This window comes from Triturus cristatus, chromosome 2_1, assembly GCF_964204655.1.
Source record: "Triturus cristatus chromosome 2_1, aTriCri1.1, whole genome shotgun sequence".
In the NCBI taxonomy this organism is placed as follows: domain Eukaryota; kingdom Metazoa; phylum Chordata; class Amphibia; order Caudata; family Salamandridae; genus Triturus; species Triturus cristatus.
The window spans coordinates 975,751,664-975,778,306 of record NC_140581.1 but is presented as its reverse complement, the minus strand read 5'-3'; the positions used below and the strand labels follow the sequence as shown (position 1 = coordinate 975,778,306).

The 26,643-nt window shown below is 50.3% G+C and overlaps 1 protein-coding gene across 2 annotated transcripts in view; it reads left to right on the top strand.

Moving 5' to 3' along the window:
* Positions 1 to 26,643, top strand: part of LOC146866146 (bile acid-CoA:amino acid N-acyltransferase-like) — a 268,476-nt gene that overhangs the window by 10,887 nt on the left and 230,946 nt on the right. The window contains exon 1 of one of the 2 annotated variants that reach the window (XM_085633921.1): positions 3,810 to 3,938. The exons of the other annotated variant lie outside the window; for it this stretch is intronic. Within the exon in view, the coding sequence (XP_085490047.1) occupies positions 3,907 to 3,938 (32 nt within the window). The 5' untranslated portion in view covers positions 3,810 to 3,906. Of the gene's footprint in view, positions 1 to 3,809; positions 3,939 to 26,643 lie in introns of those variants that run through there. 2 annotated transcript variants of the gene reach the window in all.

The following is a 26,643-nucleotide window of genomic DNA, read 5'->3' as shown; positions in this document are numbered from 1 at the left end:
CTGCACATCAGTCTGCAACTTTCACTCCATAACTACTGTGTGTATAATTAACTAGCCATCCATGTCAATATGTAACTTCCATGCTGTTAGACCTGGCACCATTGGCGTGGGTCTCCCTTCCATTTTTTGTTGTTACCTCCAATGTTTTGCTATATGTTTTGCTGGTCTTGATGCTTTGGGCACTGTGCCACTACAATTCAGTGTCACAGTGCAAGCGCTCCCAATGTTAAATTGTTGTAATGGATTAGTGACTCTATGATTGGCTTATTTGGTTTACTTGTCAGAGACTAGTACAATGCACAGTGGGTGCCCAGGGCTTGTAAATCAAATGTTGCTGGTGGGCTTGCAGCACTGATTGTGCCACCCACTGGAGCAGCTTGTAACCTGTGGCTCAGGCCTGCCATTGCAGAGCCTGTGTGCAGCCTAGTGCTGCTATGTTGACTTGGTAAGTGCACCCACTTGCCAGTCCCCAAACCTTCCCTTTTCTACATATTAGCCACCCCTAAGGTAGGCCTAAGGGCAGAGTGCATTGTAAGTAAAAGGTAGGACATACCCTGATGTGTGTGTGGCATGTCCTGATAGTGAATTACAGCCATTTTCGTTTTTCACTATTGTAAGGCTTCCTGTCCCCATAGGCGAGAATGGGCAGTTTGATTATAACATCTTATAATCCTAACTGACCCAGGGAACATGGTAGAAAAACACATTTATTATCTCTGAACTCAGAATGATAAAATACATCTTTTAATGACGTTGGTTTTAACATTCTGTGGTTGAAAATACCACTTTTAGAAAGTAGGTATGTTCTTGCCTAACCATCCATCCTACCTCTGCTAGGTTTGTGTGTTTTCCATGTCTGGTTTGTGAGTGACAGGGGCTGGGGTGGCTCCAGGAGACAGGGTGAGTCAGCACTAGGCTGAATAGACCTATCTGCATTGGGAGTGGTGGGAGGAGTAGCACCTAGGCCTGAATAGAGCTGTACCTGCCTTCCACAATGCTGGCTCTACCTCCTGTGGTGCGTCTGATGACCCTGGCCCACACTGACAAAGGAAGAAGTTGTGCACTGGCAGAATGCACTCAGAACTGGTTTGGACTAGGTACAGATACTCTCTGCCTTCAGAGACAAAGGATTTGTGTGTATAAAAAGGGGGGCTCAGACCTAAGAACTTTAGATCACTTCTGGGAATCAAGAAAAACCTTTGCTGAGGAGAAGAACCAGGAAGCTGAGGAGGAGACTACCCCGGTGCTGTGTGTTTGGGGGACTGCCTGCAGCCGTTGCATCCATGCCAAAGAAAGGAGAAAAAGGACTAAGTGTGCTTTCATCATCTTGAAGAAGAATATCCAAGGGCTTGAAGTGTGATTGCCTCCTGCCTGAAGTCTCAGGGATACAAGACTTCACCCCCAGCTCCGCCCTGAATTCCCTTGCTAGGAATTGAAGTGCCTGCTGTTGTGCTGGGCCTTCTGAGAGACTACATTTCGCTGGGAGCTGGAAGCACGACTCACCGAAGAAGAAATGTGTTGCCGCTGCAGCAGTTGCTGTTGCATCGCTGAGTAAGCGTGCTGCGGCTGTCACCATCGCATCGCCGAAGTGTCGCATCACCGGAGAAGCGTGCCGCCGTCGCAGGGGTCGCCATCGCATCACCGGAGAAGCGTGTTGCAGGGCCTTTCGCAGCTCAGAAGATGACCGAGTCGCTGCACGGCCATCGGGCGTGCACGCATCACATCTATGTTGTCGCATCGTAACCAAGACGCCATTTTGTCGCATCGCACCGGAGCGTCCTCGCATCGGATTGCAGTAAGAAACCGGCGAGTTAACTCCCCACACAGAAAGGAGGCGAGCCTCAACTCCCCTGCGCAGCAGTAAGCAACCGACGCATCCACTCCCCTGAGTGTAAGGAACTGACACATCACCTTCCCTGCGACCCTTTTGTTTGTTTTGCATTACGCATTCAAGGTACTTTGAGAGTAAAGTGTTGCATTTGCAATCCAAAGTGAAATAAGCTATTTCCTACCATTTTTTAGTCTATTTTTGATGACAGTATTGTGGATTTTTGTCATTGGTCTTGTGTTAAGTCTAGTAAAGAATACTTATTTTTCTAAAGCTGTGTGGTGTCCATCTGTAGTGTACTCACTGTATTACTGTATGTGTTCACAAATGCTTTACACACTGCCTCTGAGATAAGCCTGCCTGCTTATGCCAAGTTACCAAAGGGGTGAGCAGGGGTTATTTTAGGAGTGTAGCCCCTTACCCTGACTAGATGCAAGGGTCCTATTTGGACAAAGGTGCAAACCATTGCCAACTAGAGACCCCCAAATCTAACATGCCATGCTCCATGTGTATATACTTCGCTAGATAATATATGCTATTCTGCAATTCCCACTCCATGCTCACTGGTCATTTAACATACTAGCCTCTGCATGTTAATCTGCAACCTCTATTCCATGCCCCATACATATATTTCACTAGCCAAAGCATTCCAACCAGCAACTTTCAATCCATGGATAAGCAATATGCCACTTCCACTCCGTGCCTCCTGTGCATATACTTCATTAGATTATGAATGTCAAAATCTGCAACTTCCACTCCATATTTCCTTTGCATATTAATCCCTAGCCAATTGATGGCAACCTACAACTTGCACTGCATGCTCTATATCCATATACCTCACTAGCCGATGCTTGCCAATGTATTACTTTCACTTCAATCTTGATATGAATATATCTCACAATCCCATGCATAACAGTCTACAGCTACCACTCCATGCTCAGAGGACATATGACTCGCTACCCAATACATGCCAATCTGTATCTTCCACTACATGTTCCCCTGGCAGATATCTCAAAAGCTAATGCATAACTATATACAACTTCCACTCCAAAATCCCATGGTATATAACTCACTGGCTAATGCATACCAGTCTACATCTTCCACTCCATTCCCCCTAGGTATATAACTCACTAACAAATGCAATCCAATCTACAGCATCCACTCCATGCTCAGATGCCATATGACTCACTAGCTCATTCATGCCAATCTGCAGCTTCCACTCTATGCTCCCAGGGCATATAGCTCAGTAGCCAATGCACACCAATTGTTAACTTCTGCTCCATGGTGTCATGGCATATAACTCACTAGCCAATGCTTACCAATCTGCAACTTCCTCTCCATGCCACCATGCATATAACTCACTAACCCATGCATACCAATTTACAACTTCCATGCCATGCTCCATGTACATGTACTTTTTAATAAACTTTATTTACCAATTGAAACATTACAGCAACAATATAATCCACATGAGTGCTCACTGTTTAAGCCATTACTATGCAGCCATAAACATTTTGCAATTTATTCTTCCTAGCATGAAGATATAGAGACATCTGTTGAGTATTTCAATTTACCCCACGGTTCGCTCCCACCCCGAGTCAGATGAATATTTTTCAGAATCCCCCCTCCACCATCACTCATAGAGCCCATATCAGATTTAGGAATCGGCGGAAAAACAGTTAGAACCTGTAGATAAATCAAATGACATAGACATTCTCAGCTCGTGAGCCGCACAGAAAGGAAATTAGCCCACTCCAGTGGGGACTCTGCCCTGTTCTAGTTGTGACCCCGCCGCTTGGTGGTCTGCAGTCGAGTAGCGCCTGAGCAGACCCCAAATGTCTTTTGGTCTGGAGGATCACGGCAACATGGAGGCATACACCTCACTATTTGTATTGCAAAAGGCTAAACTGTGCAACCAGCCTTGAAGAATGGGAACCCTTTTACACCCCCAATTAATGGCAATTTCTCTTTTTGCTAACAGGAAGCTGATGGCTGCAAATTTCCGTACACCTTCGGGAAAGTTTACCACGTAACCCAGTAAGGCCATCTCTGGAACGGGAGCTAGAGACAAGCCAAGCATGTCACCCAGTGTCTGGTGGACCGCCTCCCAGTAAGACTGTATTTTATGGCATGTCCAAGAGTGATGGGCGAAGTCAGCATGTGGTGTGCCAAATTTCAAACAATTATGCGTCCGGTACGGGTCAATTCTGTGCGCTTTCTCTGGTGTAAAGTACATTCTGCACAAGAACTTGAAGTGAAGTCATTTGTGTTGGCTATTTAGGGAGACATCCTTCGTCACTGCGCAGCACTTGTCCCACTGCTCGTCCAGTATGGGTCGGCCCAGGTCCACCTCCCAGCCTTTTGCGGGCAGTGTCATCTTTGATCGAGATCGTCGCAGCGCAGGTTCTATGCAATTTCGAAATAGGGTGTTCACCCCCCTGGCTCTCTATGATTGTGGAAAGAGGAGCAAATGAATCAGGTTCGATAGGGAAACTGGGCAGTATCGCTCGGAGTACGGAGCGCATGCGGCCCATTATAAAACGGTCCATAAAAGTGGTGTCTCAAAATCGATCCTCTTCTGTTATAGAAAATACGTGTCCGCCTAGGAACAGGTCGCCGAATTTGAGGCTGTTAAGGGAGGTAAGCGTGCACTGCACTAGCCTCTCACTCGTGATGGGCATCCAGTGAGCGCTAGGAACTGGAAGGGCCAATGAATACAATATGGGAACCCCCATGACACGTCGCAATTTATATGAGGCCCAACTAGTAGTGGCCACTGTCTGTATGTCGCGGGGGTCTCTGGATATGCCTTTGGGGAGCACTGCCGCCAACGAGTCTGGCTGCACGAAATCCGCCTCAGGGCAGAGATATGGGATTCTGGCATCCGGGTGGAACCAGGTGTGGGTGTAGCTGCATTGAGCTATGAGGTAGTACAGTTTAAGATCTGGAACCCCGAACCCTCCCCTGTCAAAAGGCAGGGTCATCGTCTGCCACCGCACCCTAGGCTGTTTACCCCCCCCCCACACACATCAGTTGAATAAGGAGTGATCGCAATGTCAAAAAGAAACGATTTGGTAGGGAGATGGGGATGTTCTTGAAAAGATATAAAAATGTGGGTAGCACTATCATTTTGATTAAAGTGCCCCAACCTGCTGTGGACAACGGGATCCGCAGCCACTTCTCTATTTGCGATTCAAGGTCGTCAATTGCTTGACCATAATTAAGACTTATCATTTGCTCTTAATCTAAGTGAATGTGGATGCCCAAGTACTTGGCACAATCTGTGCACCACTCGAGTGAGAATTCAAAGTCCCAACTCACTGTGCCGGAAGTGAGAGGGAATACTATGGATTTGCTCCAATTGACCTTAAGGACCGAATATACGCCAAATCTAATCGCCTCTCTGATCAGGGGTTCAAGGTTCGTGTGGGGCTCCCGGATGTAGAGGACTATGTTGTCTGCATACAGGGACATCAGCAGGGGACCAGTGTTAAATTGTAGGCCTCTCTGCAAATGCATATTCTTGAAAATGCCTGACCAAGGGATTAATCGCCTGGATGAATAATAGAGGCGACAAGGGGCAGCCCTGCCTGGTGCCTCAGGATAGAGAGAAGGGGTGGGACAGCAAGCCATTCAAGCATAATCTCGCCGTTGGGTTGTTGTAAAGCAATTCCGCTAGGGCCACAAACTCCTTGGGCATACCCATCCGCTGCCTAATGGAAACGCAAAAGGGCCACTCCAGAGAGTCAAAAGCTTTCTTGGCGTCCAACATTATTGCAGCAGATGGGGTCTTGGGTGTTGTTAAGTGCACCGTCCGGTAGCTCTTTGTTATCAGTATCAGATGCCATGAGCAGGCATGATACTGATGTTAAATTATGTTGTTCTGTGCTCTGAGAACACCACTTGTGAAATTATCGCCTCTCTTTGCAGTGCCAAGTAATGCAATGCGATGGTCTGTAGGCTGCAATGATGTCACGTGGAAAACCGTAGCAGAGATACCAATGATAAGGGGTGGGCGCCAGTAACCTCCGCCACACGGTGGTTGGTGGAGTTTTTGCCAAACTCCACACTCCAAACAGAGTGTGGAATGGCAAAAGTCTGCAAAATCTGTCGCCCACCCCTAATTCTGGGACTCTTTCCCGCAAACCTTGCCCTTTCCTCTCTTGACAGCTGTCTTGGACATTTTTAAGGCTCCATATCTCCTTGACTCCCCTCTTGGGCAGAAATAGATCTGGTGGTCCCATAAACCCACTCAGGCACCCCAACATTTCCAGGTGTGACCTATCCTCCACTACCTTCCATGCAGTGTACTCAAGTTCATTCCCTAACAGACAGTCCACAGTCATGGCAGGGATCACAGCAACGTTCAGAAGACATGAGACACCCACCCCATTCAAGGGGAGCTAGAGCCACAGGATAGTGGCACTCCTAGTTGTCAGCTACTACAGCCTGGTAGAATGTTTTGTGAATCAATTGCTCTGAGGACACCGGATGAGACCTTACAGTAATCATCCTGGCTCCTGTGTCCCACAGGGCCTCCACTGTCTGCCCATTGATGGTGACACTGCCTATACTTAGAAGCATTGAAAGGCATGTGGGCCTTGGGTACCATTTCCTTGTCACCCAGGGACACTAGAGTAACCTCAATGACTGCCTCCCCCTCACTAACTGGGACCATCTCCTCCCCAAGCAATATGCTAGCCAACCCTGGGGATTTCCCTCCACTAGGAGGCTCTGCATTCTTGAGGCACTTGAGATCATCCTTGTAATGCCCATATTCATAAAACTCATAGCACTTAGCGGCAAACTTGTTATGACTCATATCAGAGAAGCCTTTCTTCTGGGGGCCATATTGGGATTGGGACCCTTTCTGGAGAAAACTATTTTGGGGCCCTAAGAGAACTCCTTCTATGTATTCCCCTACCTCTTTCTTCTAGTGGGAACCCTGGTCACCCTTTTGGGAGTCCCCCAGACACCTTCTTGAACAATTCTGGTGCTGACCCAAAGGTCCGCCTCCACAATCTTCCTGGGGTCAGTCAGCTTGCTGTCTACCGGGTAATGGCACAGCTCTGTAAAACAGGTATTAAGCATGTGCTCCCTCAGAATCAGGATGTACAGCCCAGCGAAATCATCTATCTTGCTGCTCCTCATGCAGTCCTTCAATGCCTTGCTGGAATAGTGTAAAAAGTCCACCTAAGTTTGGGTTGGGAGTTTATATCTATCCATGAACCTCTGACTGTATTTCTCCGCGGTCAGCCTAAACTTGGTAAGAAGAAATGCCTTCATGGGGGAATACTTGGTTTTGATCTCATCCTCAAGTGTCAGGAGTGTGTACCTCCCCCTGTGGACATGTGCCTCCACAACCTACCCTTCCCCCAGTACTCCTCTGGGGCCTTGTGTAGCCTCAGAGCTATCTCAGAGGCAGGCTGAGAACCACTTATCTATATCATTTCCCACCACATTACTGGGCACAAGGTCCTTGGAAATGCAAACATTCACCTCTCCATTGGGCACTGCTGGTATGCTTCCACCAGTAATGCTGGACTCAACATGCTTGGCTTTTATGTCCAGTTCCTTCAGTTTGAGTTCATGGACCTTCCTTTTTTCCTCCATCCTTAGCTTGGCCGCCTCCAGCTTGCGCTTTCTCTAACCCCCCCCCCCCTTCCTTCAGTTCCTCTGGCATCAAACCCCTGGCAGATACACTGCTACCTGTTTCATCCGTGGCATCTGTGGCATCCTGGCCATCTGCTGCAGTTGAGTTGGGCTCTCCTGGCAGGTAAAGACCCTGGACTTTATCCTCTCTCTCCTCGTCCTCATTCTCATTGACCTCTTCCTTTTTTTAGGCAGACTGCCACAATTGCACTCCTCAAAATCCCTGAGAGCTACCTGGAGATCCAGCTTTGTAGCTCTCAGATAGTCAAGTCTGTTTTCTGAATTTCAGCAGCTCAGCCCTGCTGAGGGTGTCAAAGTTGAATGACTCCATCTCCATGGTGCAAAAAGGAAGATAGGGCACTTACATTTAGAAAAGAGAGGTTATAGCCAATTGAAAATAACTAAGGAATAATTTAAAAAGGAATCACTCTGGTGTCAAATTATTCAGCTGGGATTTTTTGGTAACACAAATCAGTGTACGGTATTGCAGAAACACAAGTCCTGATCCACACCTCTGTACAACAGTGTGAATTGTGTTGTTAACTGAAATGCAAACCCTAATCAAGCAACAGTGACAATCCCTTGCAGGGTAAACCACAAAAAGTCACAAAATCAACCTGTGCTTAACCCCGGGTAGCTTGGCACAAAAGGCATTCAGGCTTAACTTATAGTGTAAAGTATGCAGCACAAAAACAGTAATAAAGTGAAAGCACCACACCAGAAAAATCCCAAACCAATTTACAAAAATAGAGTGAATTTCATTAGATACACCAAAACAACAAAAATCCATTTAATTGAACTGGAATTATGAATTTTTAAAGTTTGAGGTTCAAAATAGCGTCTACAAGATCAAAGTGCCGATCACAGACATCTAGTCGTGACAGACCGGGTCAAAGTCAAAAGATAAAACCTACTGAGATGGTGCACAGTTTGGAAACAAGAAGTGGATTAGGCCTGGTCAGTGCTTAAATTTGGATTTAGAGAAAAATTAAATGGACAACCAGACATAAATAGAGAGCCAGGGAAGCCCAAGGTGGTCTGGCTTGCTTGGATATCATTAGATGTTCTCACTCAAAATCCTGTGTAACCTACAATCTTTGGCTAAGAACACACATTTTTAATCCATTTCTGTGCAGGGAAGATCCAGAATCTGTGGTAATCCACAAATTTCCTACCACTCAGCATTTCCACACATCTCTGAATAACAACAGTACCCCACTTGTGTGGGTGGGCCAGAAGACCGCAACACAAATGGCCCTAAAATGCTAAGTGGAGAGGTAAGCGATTGGGGTAGCTAGTGCAACAGCCTCTGTGGGCGGTCTCAACCACTCATGGAAATCTACCAACTACAGATATTTTTGAAAACTAGACAACCAGGGCATTTTAGGGTGGTGTGCCTTGCGTTGATCCCATGATGTTTTTTAACCACAATTCCTTGCAAACCATAACCTTTCGCTAAAAACACACATTTTCCACAAATTTCTGTCAGGTAAACATACGGACTGAGCAAAAATACAGAAAATTTCACCAACCCAACATTAACCTTGTCACAATAAAAATGCTTCCCCACTTTTGTGGCTGGGACTCGTGCCTGAGACAGAAAATGATCAATCCAAGGTTAATTGGGGTCCTCGCACAGACTACGAAACTGCTTGGGGATCCATGTGAGGCACACCACCTTGGGCTTCCGCAGGTTATTCGTTTTCAGAAATGCGTGGACTTAGAAGGTTTCCCTGGGCATCAAGTCATGGGCTTAAAATCCAAAGGTACCCTAACTACAAAAAAATGGTTGTTTTAAGTGGAGAAAACTGTCCAAGTTGTTTTTTGTGCAGTTTCCTATCATGGATGGTTGTCTCATTCACACAAGTTGGACTCCATTATATGTAGAGATTTGTGGGAATGCTGGGTGGTTGAAAATTTGTGGATCCCTGGTCCCCGGGGCTACTGGATGGCTTCGAGAGGGGGCGTACACCCTCTCCCAACAAAATCCATGCCCAGGAGTGTTCTTCGGCCCTTAAGTGGCTTGGGGAGGCGGATCCCATGCCTCCCCCCTCAAAATATAAATGTTAGGCCCAAGAGATGAGGTCCTCGTGGCCTTTGTGTAGCTGGAGGAGGGGCTGCATGCCCCCCATTAAAAATAACTGATTGATCCTACAGAGGGGTCCTGAATACTCAGGGAGGAGGTCCACACACTGCCTCGCAAATTATAATTAAACAGTGAATATGAAGTGAGCAGAGTAGTCGTTGATTTCAGATTCACTTCTCCAATTGGGGATTGCACCATACTGCCGTTCAAGGTTATTTAAGGAAAAAATGTTGGTGCTGGCAGTGCCCTTAGAAGTGGCCGGGCACCTTCAAGCTTTTTTTTAAATCTTGAGAACGGCAAAGAGTGCTGCAGCCCCCCCCCAGCAACACAAAAAAACACAGTAAGCATCAATGACTCCAAGAGAGCTTATCTAATTTTCTTGAAAGCACTCCAAGCTGGACTTATATGTAGGTCTGGGCGGTGTACTCCACTCTGTTATCGGAGTTTGCGGAGTTTTCTGCACTCCATGCTCATCGGAGTTCGCGGAGTGCAGAAAACTCCACTCGGCGTAGTGCAGCAGAGTTTTTTTCCCCGCTCGCGAACTGTAAGTTTGCGAGCGAGAGCTGCCATTCGGGCAAAATTTGTACATGAGCGGCAGGAAGACCAGCTCCAATTGCAGTTCACCCTGCACTCTGCCACTTGCAGACCTCTGCTGTGTGTTTTTGTCACTTCGCGGAGTTCTGCGTAGCAAAACTCTGTGAACTACGCCCAGGTCTGTTTAAATTCTCTTCTGCTTGAGTGCAGGGATCCCTTGTGGTAAGTTCTATGTTAACATTTTGAGGACTGAAAAGTGTTAACCCCTTCGATGCTAATGATGGAATGGTTCCGTCATGAGCATTGGTGCACCTGTGCTCATGATGGAACCATTCCATCATGAGGCCAGGGGCACGAAATCCCTCTGCTGCAGACAGCAGAGGGATTTCTATTTAACCCCTGTGACCTTGGGAGCTGGGGAATAGATTCCCCAGCTCGCGAGGCCCCCTCCCTGCTTTCTGTGCCATAAAGATCAGCGTGCACATCGCGCTGTCTTCATTGCACAGAAACCAAAACTGAAATGTGTGTGGGGGCATTAGCCCCAATCTGCATCCGGGGGGGTGGGCGAAAAGCCCACTAGTCGCCAGGGATTTTTTGGGGGCAAATTTGAATTCGGGTCGGGGCTGCCCGAAACAGGCATACCCATGCCCTCACACCCTCCCCCCAAACAAATTGCAGCCTTCATGCCCCCCGGGGAGCAGATGGGGCAGTAGCCCCAATCCGCCCTTCCCGGGGGGCAAAAAGCCCACTAGACACCAGGGATTTTTTTGGGAAAAGTTTCATTAGGGTGGGGGCATTGGCATGCCCGTTTTTGGCAACCCCTACCCTAATTAAAATTTGCTCAAACAAATCCCTGGCATCTAGTAGGCTTTCTGCCCCCCCCAGGGGGCAGATGGGGTCATTAGCCCCCAATCTGCACCCCCGGGGGGGCAAAAAGCCCGCTAGTCATGAGGGATTTCTTTTAGGCAAATTTGAATTAGGGTGGGGGCTGCCCAAAACAGGCATGCTCATGCCCCATCCCCTCCCCTGCAAAAATTACAGCCTTCCTGCCCCTCCTGAGGGGCATATAGGGGCATTAGCCCCCATCTGTCCCCGAGGGGGCAAAAATCCCAGTAGACGCCAGGGATTTTTTGGGCAACTTTTAATTAGGGTGGGGGCATTGGCATGCCCGTTTTGGGCAGCCCCCACCCTAATTCAAATTTACCCAAAAACTCCCTGGTGTCTACTGGACTTTCAGTCCCCCCTGGGGGCCAGATGGGGGTATTAGCCCCCAGTCTGCCCTGCTGGGGGGGCAAAAAGCCCTCTAGATGCCAGGGGTTTTTTGGGGCAAATTTGAATTAGAGTGGGGCAGCCCAAAACGGGCATGCCCATGCCCCCACCCCCTACCCCACAAAAATTGCAGACTTCCTGCCCCCCCTGGTCAGCAGATGGAGCAGTAGCCCCCAATCTGCCCCCCCCCCCGGGGAAGGGCAAAAAGCCCACCAGACGCCAGAAATTTTTTTGGGGACATTTTTATTATGGTGGGAGCATTGGCATGCCCATTTTTGGCAACCCCCACCCTAATTAAAATTTGCTCAAAAAATCCCTGGCATCTAGTGGTCTTTCTGCCCCCCCGGGGGGGCAGAAGAGGGTATTAGCCCCCAATCTGCCCCCCCGGGGGGCAAAAAGCCCAGTAGATGCCAGGGATTTTTTGGGCAAATTTGAATTAGGGTGGGGGCATTGGCATGCCCGTTTTGGGAAGCCCCCACCCTAATTAAAATTTGCCCAAAAAACTCCCTGGTGTCTCAAAGACTTTCAGCCCCCCCTGGGGGGCAGATGGGGGCATTTGCCCCAATCTGCCATGTTGGGAGCAAAAAGCCCACTAGACGCCAGGGTTTTTTTGGGAGCAAATTTGAATTAGAGTGGGGCTGCCCAAAACACGCTTGCCCATGCCCCATCCCCTCCCCTGCAAAAATTACAGCCTTCCTACCCTCCCGGGGGTTAGATGGGGCAGTAGCCCCCATTCTTTCCCCGGGGGGGCTAAAGGCCCACTAGACACCAGGGATTTTTTTGGGCAAATTTTTATTAGGGTGGGGGCTGCCCAAAACGGGCATGCCAATGCCCCCACCCCCACCCACAACAATTACAGCCTTTCTGCCCCCCCTGGGGGGAAAATGAGGGCAGTAGACCCCAATCTGCCCCCCCTCAGGGAGCAAAAAGCCCACTAGACGCCAAAGAGTGCCTAGCTGTAGATTTTGAACCCTAGCTCTGCCGGCACCTAGGGAAACCTACCATACCCACACATTTCTGAAATCTAGACACCCGGGGGATTCCAGGGAGGTATGGCTTGCGTGGATCCCCCAACGTTTCCTAACCCAGTATCCCCTGCAAACCTCAATTGTAGTTGAAAAAATCACTTTTTTCACACATTTTTGTGTGGGAAAGTTGTGGCATCACCGGGGTGACACAAATTTCGTACCACCCAGCATTCCCCCGGGACTCCCGATACAAATGGTGCCTCACTCGTGTTGGAGGCCCAAGTAACAGCGAAAGGCAGGGGCCCAAAACGTATTGAGGCGACATCAAAATTGCCTATCACCAAACATCCTGGTTTTGCAAGGGGGGGTCATCTGGGTTTTTGGCCCCGTGCTCGGCGGACATCTAGGGAAACCTACCAAACCCACACGTTCCTGAAAACTAGACACCTGGGGGATTCCAGTGAAGTATGGCTTGCGTGGATCCCCCAACGTTTCCTTACCCAGAATCCCCTGCAAACCTCAATTTTAGCTAAAACAATCACGTATTTCACACATTTCTGTGGGGGAAAGTTGTGGCATCCCTGGGCTGACACAAATTTCCTACCACCCAGCGTTCCCCTGGGTCTCCCGATAAAAATGGTGCCTCACTTGTGTGGGAGGCTCAAGTACCCGTGACAGGCAGGGGCCCAATACGTATTGAGGCGACATCAAAATTGTCTATCACCAAACAACCTGGTTTTGCAAGGGGGGTCACCTGGGTTTTTGGCCCCGTGCTCGGCGGCAATCTAGGGAAACTTACCAAACCTACACATTTCTGAAAACTAGACACTCGGGGGATTCCAGGGAGGTATGACTTGCGTGGATCCCCCAACGTTTCCTTACCCAGAATCCTCTGCAAACCTCAATTTTACCTGAAAAAATCAGTTTTTTCACACATTTCTGTGGGGGATAGTTGTGGCATCACCGGGCTGACACAAATTTCCTACCACCCAACGTTCACCAGGGTCTCCCGATTAAAATGGTGCCTCACTCGTGTGGGAGGCTCAAGTGCCCACAACAGGCAAGGGCCAAAAACATTTTGTGAAAGGCAATTTTGATGTCGCCTCAATACTTTTTGGTCCCTTGCCTGTCACGGGTACTTGGGCCTCCCACATGAGTGAGGCACTGTTTTTATCAAGAGACCCGGTGGAACGCTGGGTGGTAGGAAATTTGTGTCAGCCCAGTGATGCCACAACTTTCCCACACAAAAATGTGTGAAAAAAGGTTTGCAAGGGATTCTGGGTAACAGAACCTGGTGGGAAGCAGTCAAGTTACCCCATCCTGGATTCCCCTGGGTGTCTAGTTTGCAAAAATGTATAGGTTTGCTAGGTTTCCCTAGGTCCCGGCAGAGCTATAGTTAAAAAACTACAGCTAGGCACTTTGCCAAAAAAGGGTCATTTTTCATTATGAAAATGTGGTGTGCTCATGTTGGGTTTTGAGCCATTTCCTGTTGTGGGCACTATGCCTACCCACACAAGTGAGGTACCATTACCTATTGACTTTTGATGCATTTCTGCCTTCCAAATGAAAGACATTGTGTAAAAAAGAAGTCAGTTTGAAAAATGACCGATAATTCTCATGCTAGTATGAGTATTCCCAATTTCGAAAATGTGCAAATATCTTCTGTTTCTAAACTCTATAATTTGTTACCATTTCAGAAATACATAGGTGTCTTTCATACCAATTTTTCCATGTATACATTTTCCCACAATAATTGCTATATACCCAGTACATAATAAAAAGCCATTGCAAATTGCTGCTCAGTTTTTGACTCTGGGTTCGTCGGGTTCTTGGTGAACCTACAAGTCCTCTATATATCCCCACAACCAGAAGGGTCTTGCAAATGTAACGGTATGTTGCTTTCAAAGAGCTGTCATAATTAGAAGAAGTTACTGGTAAAAACGTTGATACAAAAGGCTGTTTTTTTCAACTAATTTTCAATTTTTCGTATATTTAACTGTTAGTTTCGATAAAGAAACCTTGAAGAATCTACACAAATTACCCCTTGCTGAATTCAGAATTTTGTCTACTTTTCTGAAATGTATAGCTGTCCAGGATCCATTATTGCTTTCATACCCATTTCTACCATTAACTGGAAGGAGGTTGAAAGCACAAAAAATAGCAGAAAAAGGCTATGTCCCAGAAAAATGCCAAAACTGTGTAAAAAATGTTGGTTTTCTGACAAAAGTCTGTCATTCTCTAAAAGCTGGGAAAATGGTGATTTCATCCCCACAAACCCTTTTTTTTATACCATTTGCAGGGAAAAACCCAGACGCTTTCATTTGCAGCCCTTTTTTCCAATTTTTCCCAGAAGAACCAAAATTTAGCTGTATTTTGGCTAATTTCTGGGACCCCTCCTGGGGAATCCACAAACCCTGGGTACCTTTAGAATCCCCATGATGTCGGAAGAAAAGGACGCAAATTTGGCGTGGATACCTTATGTGGTCAAAAAGTTACAGGGGCCTAAACGTGCACTACCCCAAATAGCCCAAAAAAGGCTTAGCACAGGGGGGAACAAGGCCTAGCAGCGAAGGGGTTAAAAAAAGGACAAAGACATGTTGTGTTTTTGTAGAAAGACTTTAATCAAAATATTTTAGGACAATCACTTTTACTAAATATTGCAATGTGTGAATTTTTAAAATGTGTATTTGATTATAGTTTGTGACTTTTTTACAATGTCAATAGGACTGCTTTCTATATATTGATATGCTGACCCCTTGATAAAGGTCCTCAGAAGTCAGTAGGTCTGCCCTACATACACCACATAGTCAGCAGTGTGCGACGTGGTGTTGGACACCCAAACCCATGCTGCGCATGGTGATGGTCATCTTACTTTTTGTTTAGGCATGTGGAATGTTTGAAAACATGTACTTGCCTAATGGACATAGTTCTACACAGAGCATCTTGTCCTGTAAAGAAATCCAGTTGTCCCATCTACTAGCTAAATCATTTAACTGGGACAGCATAGAAAATCTTCTGGTCATCTGCTGCCTCTTAAGTAAACTTGCCCTCTGCTTCTGCCCTTCAGTAGTAAGCAACCTCTACAAACTCTTACAGCAACCTATTCTTTTCCAAATTCCTCAACCATTGATGCTAAACTGGTTTCCTTTCCTCTCAAATATCATGCTCCATACCACTTTCACTGACTCGTCATGGCTGCCTCTGTCCTTTCGTTTTCTTAACCACACTCTAATTACAGACGGAATAGTATTTTCCCCTCCAGTCTCTTGTAACATACTCCATGCCCCTTCATCTACAACACACAATAAAAGTTTCATGGTTTCCCCCTTTGCTTACCTTTTTTCACAGATTTTAGGCCCATTTATCCAAGCTCTCACTACAGGTTGCCTATCTCCTCCATTCGCATATCTCATCTTGACCATAAATTGTTCACTTGTTATCTTGTTAAATTCTCCAATTCACATTGCCCTCCACTGTTTCACCATAGGCTACTTGCATTTCTTTAGCCCCTTTGTGATCTGTGCTTAGAAAGGCTGTCAGCAGCACATACCCCCTTTCCCAGCCCATTTTCCTTTTTATTTTCCACCTGTGACAAACTGACCAGGTGAAAGTAAGGTGACAAGAGCATTATAGGGGTCCTTCAGATGTAGCACGAAGTAAGCAGCATAGGCACCAGGGTAATCGCAAAAAGTAGCACAAGATACATGATCATGTAAGACAAAGTAAATACTGAACTACACTGACCAGACTAGTTCTGAGAGTGGCTAGTCCAGCAACCTATTAGCTGCATCAATGAGGGGATAGCATGGACCTGAATGTGTTGAACAAGATACAGGGAGAGAGGAAGGAGTCACTGTATGTGCATTGGTGAAAGTGAGCACTGGCAAGCAGAATGAAGGACAGTGGGAGGGCAGGCATGATAGGTGCATAGAGAAAGACTTACAGGGACATCCTATGACTACATTGAAGGATGTCCCGAGGGAGGTGGTGTCTGTCATAGTGTTAGGACACAGAGATAAAAATTACATGGGAAACCTCAGTGAGAGGGGAAATGCAGCATCAAAAGCAGGGGCAGAAATAAAAGAGTATGGGAAATACGAGCGTGGTGGTGGCAGAATACTGTGTAGTGATCAGTAGGAGTGAACAGGTCCTTTTTAGGTCTCGCTGAGCCCAGCGCATGCACTGGCTTGGAGAGACATTTTGTATGTGAGTTTTCAAAGTACTGCTGGCTGACCTAGCGCTTGCGTTCACGCGATCGTGCACGCGCGAACCGCCAGCCTTCAGCAGCACTTTGAAAACTTATCAAAGCAGGCATCCTTCCCTGCAGCGACCATCTGGCTCGCCTCTCTGCTCCTCCCTCCTGGCTCCTGCGCATCTTCATTTATTACCTCTCAGTAAACAATTGTGATCCTTCATCCTCTTCAACGATCCACTGTAGCGCCTATCGCTTTTGTCCACTCCCTTCCACAGTGCCTGCCACGTCTCCCCCCACCACTGCCTGCCACCTTTACTGCACTCATCACCCCCTGCAATGCTTGTCCTCCCCACCCATTGCTAGAATGTCACATTTTACCGTCACCTTCTACCATGACAGGTACCAGCGCTCACGACTTACTATGCTCAGTACCTCCCATCACGTATTAGCTCAGTTTACTTGCCTATGACTTTCTAGAACACATTGGTGCCTTTGTATCTATTGACCCTACGGCGCTTGCCGTGCCAGTCAGTCTCTGCGGAATCCATACATGAAGGCTCACCTCCCCCTACCCATCAGCGGCAGCACTCAATGTTTTCTACATTGTCTCGCCCCCACCCCGTCCCCAGCCTTAAGCGCCTGTTATGTCTCGCGCATCATTTTGTAGTGCTCCTTTTCAACCACTTATCTTCAGTTGATTGTTTAGCTTATCTCCTTTCTCCTACCTACCCCTGCGCAAGAGGTGCCAGACCTGCACGGAACTCTAAATATGAAGACACTTTTGGGCTACAGACCAAACAAAGGTGACTAATCTGCAAGCCACCTTCCTACGTGTAACTGTACCCATGACCATCTGGTGCCTTCTCTTGTGCTCCATTATTCATGCACTGGCCGGCATTAAGGCGCAGGGTGTGAGCTCATTCATCCCAGTCTAATGCCTGCCATGTAAACACATAGGGTGGATATTGGTATTTAATGTTGACTGTGGCATCGTATTCTTCTCACATTAATTAGTCGTGTACATGTATTTTACGAACACACGTTTGCCTAATGGCATCGTGAAGCTAAGGAGAGTGGTAGTGAAGATTTAAGAAAAAAATAGTGTGTCGCTTAGACTGAGATGCAGTTAACGATCAGTATTGTTTTAATAACTGAAGCTGACCCTTGCAAACGTGGGAGGCAAAGACAATGAGCAGCGCACAATTTGGTCTTTATTTAGAAGGGTCTTCGGAAGTGTGGCATTGCCTCAAACCACCTTGGAATAATTGAGTCCATGTTTAGCATAGCGATAATTATTTGCTTGTCATTATGGTGCCCACCGAGGACATAATGATGATTATACCTGGACGAATGTGGATATATTTGGCATTGGAAAACTTTCAATAGGGTTCCCTGGCAAAATTGCCATATTTTCGGCATTCCTGGTGTAATGCTACCTGTGAGTACCATTGAGTTGGGTAACAATAAACATCTGTTATTCAACACCAGGATACCCTTTTGGTAAATGTGCGCTTTACAATTACACACTTTGGTGCCGATCACGATCTGGTAAAAAATCCCCCCGTGCGACTCGTATCCGGTCTTTTTACCCTACGAATTGTACAAGTGCCGTACGAACTGGCAATCACGATTCGCATGGTAAAAAGTCCATACGAACCGCATTGGGAATATTTCCCCACACGTCCTCGGGTCGGAAAATGTGTCCGATACGTCCTCGGACGATTTACCATACAAACGTGAAAAGTCAAGTCCGACCGAGGAATCACGATCCATCCCGTGCGTCCGAACTCACAACCGTATGGAAAAAACACCGTCCGCACCGAACTCCTACAGCAACGATGGAGACATGTGCCCGCATACGCGCCCAACACTCCCCCCAGCCCCCTTACGTCCGACACGTACCCCCCGTGTATGTACACCACCACCCGTCTAGGTACACCCCAGTACGTCCGAGTCCTACCCCCACACCTGTACGTGTCATACCCCCGTGTACCCACACCCCAGTACGTGTCGTCCCACCGTCTATGTACACCCCAGTACGTTCCAGTCGTACCCCCACCCCAGTACGTGTCGTACCCCCGTGTACCCCCACCCCAGTACGTGTCGTACCACCGTCTATGTACACCCCAGTACGTTCCAGTCGTACCCCCACCCCAGTACGTGTCGTACCACCATCAATGTACACCCCAGTACGTTCCAGTCCTACCCCCACCCCAGTACGTGTCGTACCACCGTCTATGTACACCCCAGTACGTTCCAGTCCTACCCCCACCCCAGTACGTGTCGTACCATCGTCAATGTACACTCCAGTACGTTCCATTCCTACCCCCACCCCAGTACGTGTCGTCCCACCGTCTATGTACACCCCAGTACGTTCCAGTCGTACCCCCACCCCAGTACGTGTCGTCCCACCGTGTACCTACACCCTAGTACGTTCCAGTCATACCCCCACCCCAGTACGTGTCGTACCACCGTCTATGTACACCCCAGTACGTTCGAGCCCCCCCTCCCCAGTACGTGTAATACCCCCCGTGTACCTACACCCCAGTACGTTCCAGTCGTACCCCCACCCCAGTACGTGTCATACCCCCGTGTACCTACACCCCAGTACGTTCGAGCCCACCCCCACCCCAGTACGTGTCATACCCCCCGTGTACCTACACCCCAGTACGTTCCAGTCGTACCCCCACCCCAGTACGTGTCATACCCCCCGTGTACCTACACCCCAGTACGTTCCAGTCGTACCCCCACCCCAGTACGTGTCATACCCCCGTGTACCTACACCCCAGTACGTTCCAGTCCTACCCCCACCCCAGTACGTGTCGTACCATCGTCAATGTACACCCCAGTACGTTCCAGTCCTACCCCCACCCCAGTACGTGTCGTACCACCGTCAATGTACACCCCAGTACGTTCCAGTCCTACCCCCACCCCAGTACGTGTCATACCACCATCAATGTACACCCCAGTACGTTCCAGTCCTACCCCCACCCCAGTATGTGTCGTACCACCGTCAATGTACACCCCAGTACGTTCCAGTCCTACCCCACCCCAGTACGTGTCGTACCACCGTTTATGTACACCCCAGTACGTTCCAGTCCTACCCCCACCCCAGTATGTGTCATACCATTGTCAATGTACACCCCAGTACGTTCCAGTCCTACCCCCACCCCAGTACGTGTCATACCACCGTCAATGTACACCCCAGTACGTTCCAGTCCTACCCCCACCCCAGTACGTGTCGTACCACCGTCAATGTACACCCCAGTACGTTCGAGCCCCACCCCCACCCCAGTACGTGTCATACCCCCCGTGTACCTACACCCCAGTATGTTCCAGTCGTACCCCCACCCCAGTACGTGTCATACCCCCGTGTACCTACACCCCAGTACGTTCGAGCCCCACCCCCACCCCAGTACGTGTCATACCCCCCGTGTACCTACACCCCAGTACGTTCCAGTCGTACCCCCACCCCAGTACGTGTCATACCCCCCGTGTACCTACACCCCAGTACGTTCCAGTCGTACCCCCACCCCAGTACGTGTCGTACCACCGTCTATGTACACCCCAGTACGTTCCAGTCCTACCCCCACCCCAGTACGTGTCGTACCACCGTCAATGTACACCCCAGTACGTTCCAGTCCTACCCCCACCCCAGTACGTGTCGTACCACCGTCTATGTACACCCCAGTACGTTCCAGTCCTACCCCCACCCCAGTACGTTCCGGTCCTACCCCCAACACAACCTCCTAAGTGCGGAGCGCACCCCAGGCCCCAACATCACCACCGCATGTACGAGTCGTACCAACCCACACACAAGGACAGCACCGTACAACCAAATGGCCCAAGTACACACCGTACACACGCTCAAAACGCACGTACACAACCAGGACAAAACAAAACAACACAAGAATACACCATTCGAATGGCACAAAGCCACTAAACATGTCCAACAACCACTAAAACAACACATTCACTGACCTGCAACTGCCAAAAACAAACAGAGGCCAAATACACCACCACTCCTTATAACCAACCCACCCAAGATTCAAACACAGCCACACCCACCAATGGACCAATAAAAAGGGCCCACACACACAAACCATGAGCCTTTGCAACAGACTCACTGCTGCCAGACACCACAGAACCACACTACAAGCTACACCACATCTTACACTTGCACACCTTCACACAACCACCCTCACAAACACCCCCTCATCACATTCACACACACAACCATCCACACACCCCCCAACATCCACACACCCCCCCCCCCCATCCCCACCCACACCCCTCACCATGCCCACCACCAAGAATCCAAAGTTCAGTAACCGAGAATTGGAGGTCCTTGTTGATCAAATCCTCAGAGTCGAGCCACAGATCTTTGGAACATTGGTCAGAAGCACCAGCCTGGCAGCAAAAACTGCCATGTGGCAGACCATCGTCGATGCTGTGAATGCTGTTGCGGACACCAGACGGACCAAGCAGGAATGCCAGAACAGGTGGTACGATCTGCGGAGGAGGGTCCGAGCCAAGAGGCAGGATGAACACGACCAGGCCAACGCCACCGGAGGAGGGCCCTCCCGCAGACCCGTACACTACCATCCCTGGGAGGAGAGGGTGATGGCCATACTGCCGGTGGAGGCAGTCGAAGGATTAGAAGGACTCCGAGACCCGGGTGAGTACACAAACAACGCACCTCACAAGGGGGGAACGGCATCCACAACCAACATCACCAACAGGCACGCAACCACCACAATCCATCGCATGACTCAACCACACTCCATGAGCACGCACATGCCACTGCTGCCACCATGCCCCATGCACCCAGCTGGACAATGGCAAGTCACAGGCCACAGAAGACAACAACACATGACACGGTAACCCGGATGGCGGCAGGCTGGGCCCAAAAAAGCACATAGTGCAACTCAGAAGCAGACAACAATTCACTCTACCCATATGGCCTAGGTCACAGCCAGACAAACAGTGTGTCCCAACACAGGAATGACTTGCCAGCAAATGGCGGACGCCTTGCATCAACACATGGGGGTGAAGGCACTGTTTTGCACATGACAGCAGCTAATGAACAGCCAACATTGTGAACGAGTGGCAGCACACACCACCACAGCAGCAGCGCACAGACACAGACACTACACCCAATGGGTGCCTGGAGATCAGAAACAAACTCACATCAACAATTCAAGGGCCACTCAAAGATCTGCTAACAGTGTGTGCCCAGGAAGCTGGGCAGAGGTGACAGAGGGTGACACACGGAGGGAGGGAGAGGGGGACAGAGAGGGAGGGAGACGGACAGAGGGAGGAGGCTGACACACGGAGGGAGGGAGAGGGGGACTGAGAGGGAGGGAGAGGGGGACAGAGAGGGAGGGAGAGGGGGACAGAGATGGAGGGAGACGGACAGAGGGAGGAGGCTGACACACGGAGGGAGGGAGAGGGGGACAGAGATGGAGGGAGAGGGGGACAGAGATGGAGGGAGAGGGGGACAGAGAGGGAGGGAGACGGACAGAGGGAGGAGGCTGACACACGGAGGGAGGGAGAGGGGGACTGAGAGGGAGGGAGAGGGGGACAGAGAGGGAGGGAGAGGGGGACAGAGATGGAGGGAGAGGGGGACAGAGATAGAGGGAGAGGGGGACAGAGAGGGAGGGAGAGGGGGACAGAGATGGAGGGAGAGGGGGACAGAGATGGAGGGAGAGGGGGACAGAGATGGAGGGAGAGGGGGACAGAGAGGGAGGGAGACGGACAGAGGGAGGAGGCTGACACACGGAGGGAGGGAGAGGGGGACTGAGAGGGAGGGAGAGGGGGACAGAGATGGAGGGAGAGGGGGACAGAGATGGAGGGAGAGGGGGACAGAGAGGGAGGGAGAGGGGGACAGAGATGGAGGGAGAGGGGGACAGAGATGGAGGGAGAGGGGGACAGAGATGGAGGGAGAGGGGGACAGAGAGGGAGGGAGACGGACAGAGGGAGGAGGCTGACACACGGAGGGAGGGAGAGGGGGAGTGAGAGGGAGGGAGAGGGGGACAGAGAGGGAGGGAGAGGGGGACAGAGATGGAGGGAGAGGGGGACAGAGAGGGAGGGAGAGGGGGACAGAGATGGAGGGAGAGGGGGACAGAGATGGAGGGAGAGGGGGACAGAGAGGGAGGGAGAGGGGGACGGAGATGGAGGGAGAGGGGGACAGAGATGGAGGGAGAGGGGGACAGAGATGGAGGGAGAGGGGGACAGAGATGGAGGGAGAGGGGGACAGAGAGGGAGGGAGACGGACAGAGGGAGGAGGCTGACACACGGAGGGAGGGAGAGGGGGACTGAGAGGGAGGGAGAGGGGGACAGAGAGGGAGGGAGAGGGGGACAGAGATGGAGGGAGAGGGGGACAGAGAGGGAGGGAGAGGGGGACACAGAGGGAGCGAGACACAGGGAGAGCCAATCAGCCGTGTTGCGTGTGTGAATGTCTGCTCGTCAGCAGGTAGACTGCGTGCATGTAGACAAGGGTGGCCAGTGCCAGAAGCCCCCCTCTTCACCATGGCAAAACACATGGCCATGTCACAACCTGTTCACGAGCACAAGGACAGCTACCTGGATCATATAAGTGTGTGGATCCACTCCATGTGCACATGTACAGTGCATGGCTCGCCACACCTGCCCACTCCACTGCTGACTGCAGTCACACTTGACGCAGCAAGTAAGACTGTGCCACACATAGTTAAAGGGGCCAAAGTGGTGCCCAAGGGACACACCCATGCACAAGTGCACTGTGAGTGGAATGCAAGACCAATCCTAATTCCAAGAGGAAATGTGCCAACTGTGAAAATGATGAAACATGGATGTTGCATGGACAAAAATTAACATTGTCTCTCTCACACACAGGTCAACGTCGTGGTGCACCCCCCAACACTGGGGGGGAACACTCACAGGACCTGGATCTGCAGGAGCCCGATCCCACCGGCAGCGACCACTCTCACCACTCTGCGGACGACCCCGACCAACCTGGCCCCTCTGGTGTCCAACCACCTGCAGCACCTGCGTCAGGTACAACTGTGCCAACCACCACCCCCACTCCTGCCACATCCCAGGAGACACCCAGGATCCCTGCCCCAACACCACAATGCAGCCAGGCTCGCCAGGAGGGACACGGTGTCCCGGGCACCCAGGAGGAGGCAGGCGACAACGCCAATGCCACCCCTCAGGGGTCCCGGAGACCCTATGTGCCCACAAGTGCAGGCCAGGTGCAAGTGGGCAGGGGTGGTGGGAGTGGAGGACGGCGGAGGCGCGAGCCTGACCAGTTGGCTGGGGATCCGGTATTTTCCCATGTCCGTAACATCCTGGACTCATACCGGCAGGACACCACGGGCATGGCCCAGGTTGTGTCCGTCCTCGAGGGGATCAAGGCCCAGCAGGCCCAGCAACATGCGGAGCTAATTGCCTGTCTACTGGTACACCAACGGAGGATGGAGGACAGACAGGCTGAGCAAGTGACGGCATTCAAGGGGATTCACGCTACACTCCGTCGGATGGCCGACACCATGGCCGACCCTCCCTGTGCCAGAAGGCGGAGAACATCACCACCCACAGGGGGGGATCAGGAGGAGGAGAGGAAACATCCGACGGAGCATCCCAGACGTCGTCACGGCCTGCTGGTGAGGTTCCCCGCAGGAGGCCGGGTCGTCCACGGAAAGGACCGTGAGGGTGGCTGCTACATCACCATCTCCCAGGACACCTGGCCTGGCACCTGGCCCACTGGAGCAACAGCATCACAGCATCAAGAGACATTCTCTGCCACATGGCCCTGCTGGTCACTGGCTGACAAATGTTGACAAAGACTGTGGCATGGACTCTGAGGATTTCCAATGGCAAGGACCCCAACTCCCCTACTGAACTTTGGATTCAAACATCCCGGAAAGACCCTTACTTTGCCCCCCCACCCCCCCCACTAATAAATCACACTATGATGAGTAGATGCCTGCTGGTAGCATTATTAACTAACATGTGTCTTGTAAAGTCAAAACATGCCTGAGTCATCTTTTGTCTTCAACCATCCACACCCTGGGGCCTGAGTCTGGCACAGGACACATGGGTCACAGTGTATTACGCAAGACAGACATGGAGCACCATACACACCCGTGATGGGCCCAACCAGCTGAGGGGGTTGCCGAACAACCGTGCTGACACACACATTGAGTACAGCAACTGTCATGCGCAGTGGTCAGGGATCCAGTCCAGTGTCCTGGGGGGCACCCAGGCATGTGTACACAGGTGGCAGAACCATGTCCTGCAAGCTGGAGTCCGGTGGATGCCGAGAATGGGGGCCTGGCCAACGTTGGATGCATGGGGATGGCACATGTCACAATAGCAACACAGTCATGGACATCATGCCCAATACACAGTCTCAGCCCACACACACAGCTTGCATCTTGCAACTCGACACATTGACACATAGCAACAATCAGGGAATACCATGCCAGACATGCAGGATGCACCGTGGCAACACACCAGCATTGACTGAGAAGAGGCACCTTGGAGGCATAGGGACACCTTTATTAGACATGTATTCGGGATTGCAGAGGCCACTCGAAGTACACATGAACACATCATGTGGAGTAACATGTGGGTCCAACACTGGCACCCCCCTTCTGCAGCACACATGCGTGTTTGCCATGGAAGTGGCACACAAGCGTCGGGTAACAGCTAAATACCCACAGCTGCACACGGAGAGCCTGCCATACACCATAGATCCGCTGATGTCGAAGTCCCACACCATGTCCAGCCAATGCTAACCGTATGTGGCCAAGGGCAGTGTCACACACATTGATGCCATCATCACAATCCCCTATCCCATCACTGATGCCTGTCAACCAGGCAGACCATCTATTCAGGTGTACACAGCTGCATGTCGTGTCCCATGGGGATGCGACATGGCTGCAGAGGAACAACACATCGACAGGGGCAGTGTGCATACATCGTGAACAACTGCCACACCCATACACCCCAGATGCATCCCTTACCCCATGGAGACTTCCAAACGTGTCCGTGCCTGTAACGCTGAGTCAGCCCACGATGTCATGTCCATGATGAATAGCAGTGCCACAACAATGCAACTAGCAGACGGCATGTGCAGGTACCTGGGGAAGAGAGACACACAAGAAGTCAGCCACAAAAATGCACAGCCACTTGCATGTGCATTTACTCGACACATGTATGGATGACAACATGCTAGGTCATTATAATGACTGGGGAAATACTACCATCACTGGCACCATCACTCCAGTGACACACCCACACACACCTCTGAGTCACGTGCCATACATGCAGGTGGAGACACACATCACAACGCATGCCACACGGGGACCAATGCGTGCACACTCAGACACTGGTACTCACCACTAAGCAAAGAAGTCGCGTATGAGCCGAGTCCGGATGTCCTCTTGCGGCTCCACATCCTCCACATCACTAGCCCCATTGCCAAGCCCTTCGTCCTCCACGGGTGGATGGTCCTCGTCATGTTGATTCAGGATGAGTGGCACAGCTCTTTCAACTGCCATGTTGTGCAGCATGCAGCAGACCATGAAGATCTTGCAGACCTTTGCCGGGGCATAAGGGAGTGCACCGCCGGTCTTGTGGAGGCACCGGAATCGGCTCTTCAGCATGCCAAACGTCCTCTCTATCACTCGCCTTGTCCGGCCATAGGCGGTGTTGTAGCGGAGCTGTGCCGGCGTGATGGGGTTGCGGAGAGGTGTGATCAGCCATGGCATGTTGGGATAGCCAGCGTCCCCTACATGGGAAGCACATGGTCATCGTTAGAAGTGGTGAAGCGGTCGTGCTGGTAGGCGATACAGAATAGAAGACAGACAGACTGTACCCACCTACAACACATGCCCGTTCGTTGCGCAGCTGCATCATCATATCAGGCATCCCGCTACGCCTCATGATGTAGGCATCGTGTGCTGATCCTGGAAAACGAGCACAGACATGTGAAATCACCATGTTGGAGAGACACACCACAAGGGCATTGATGGAGTGGTAGTGCTTCCGATTGCGGTACGCCACCTCCCGTGCGTGTGGTGGTACCAAAGCTACATGTGTCCCATCTATGGACCCTATGACA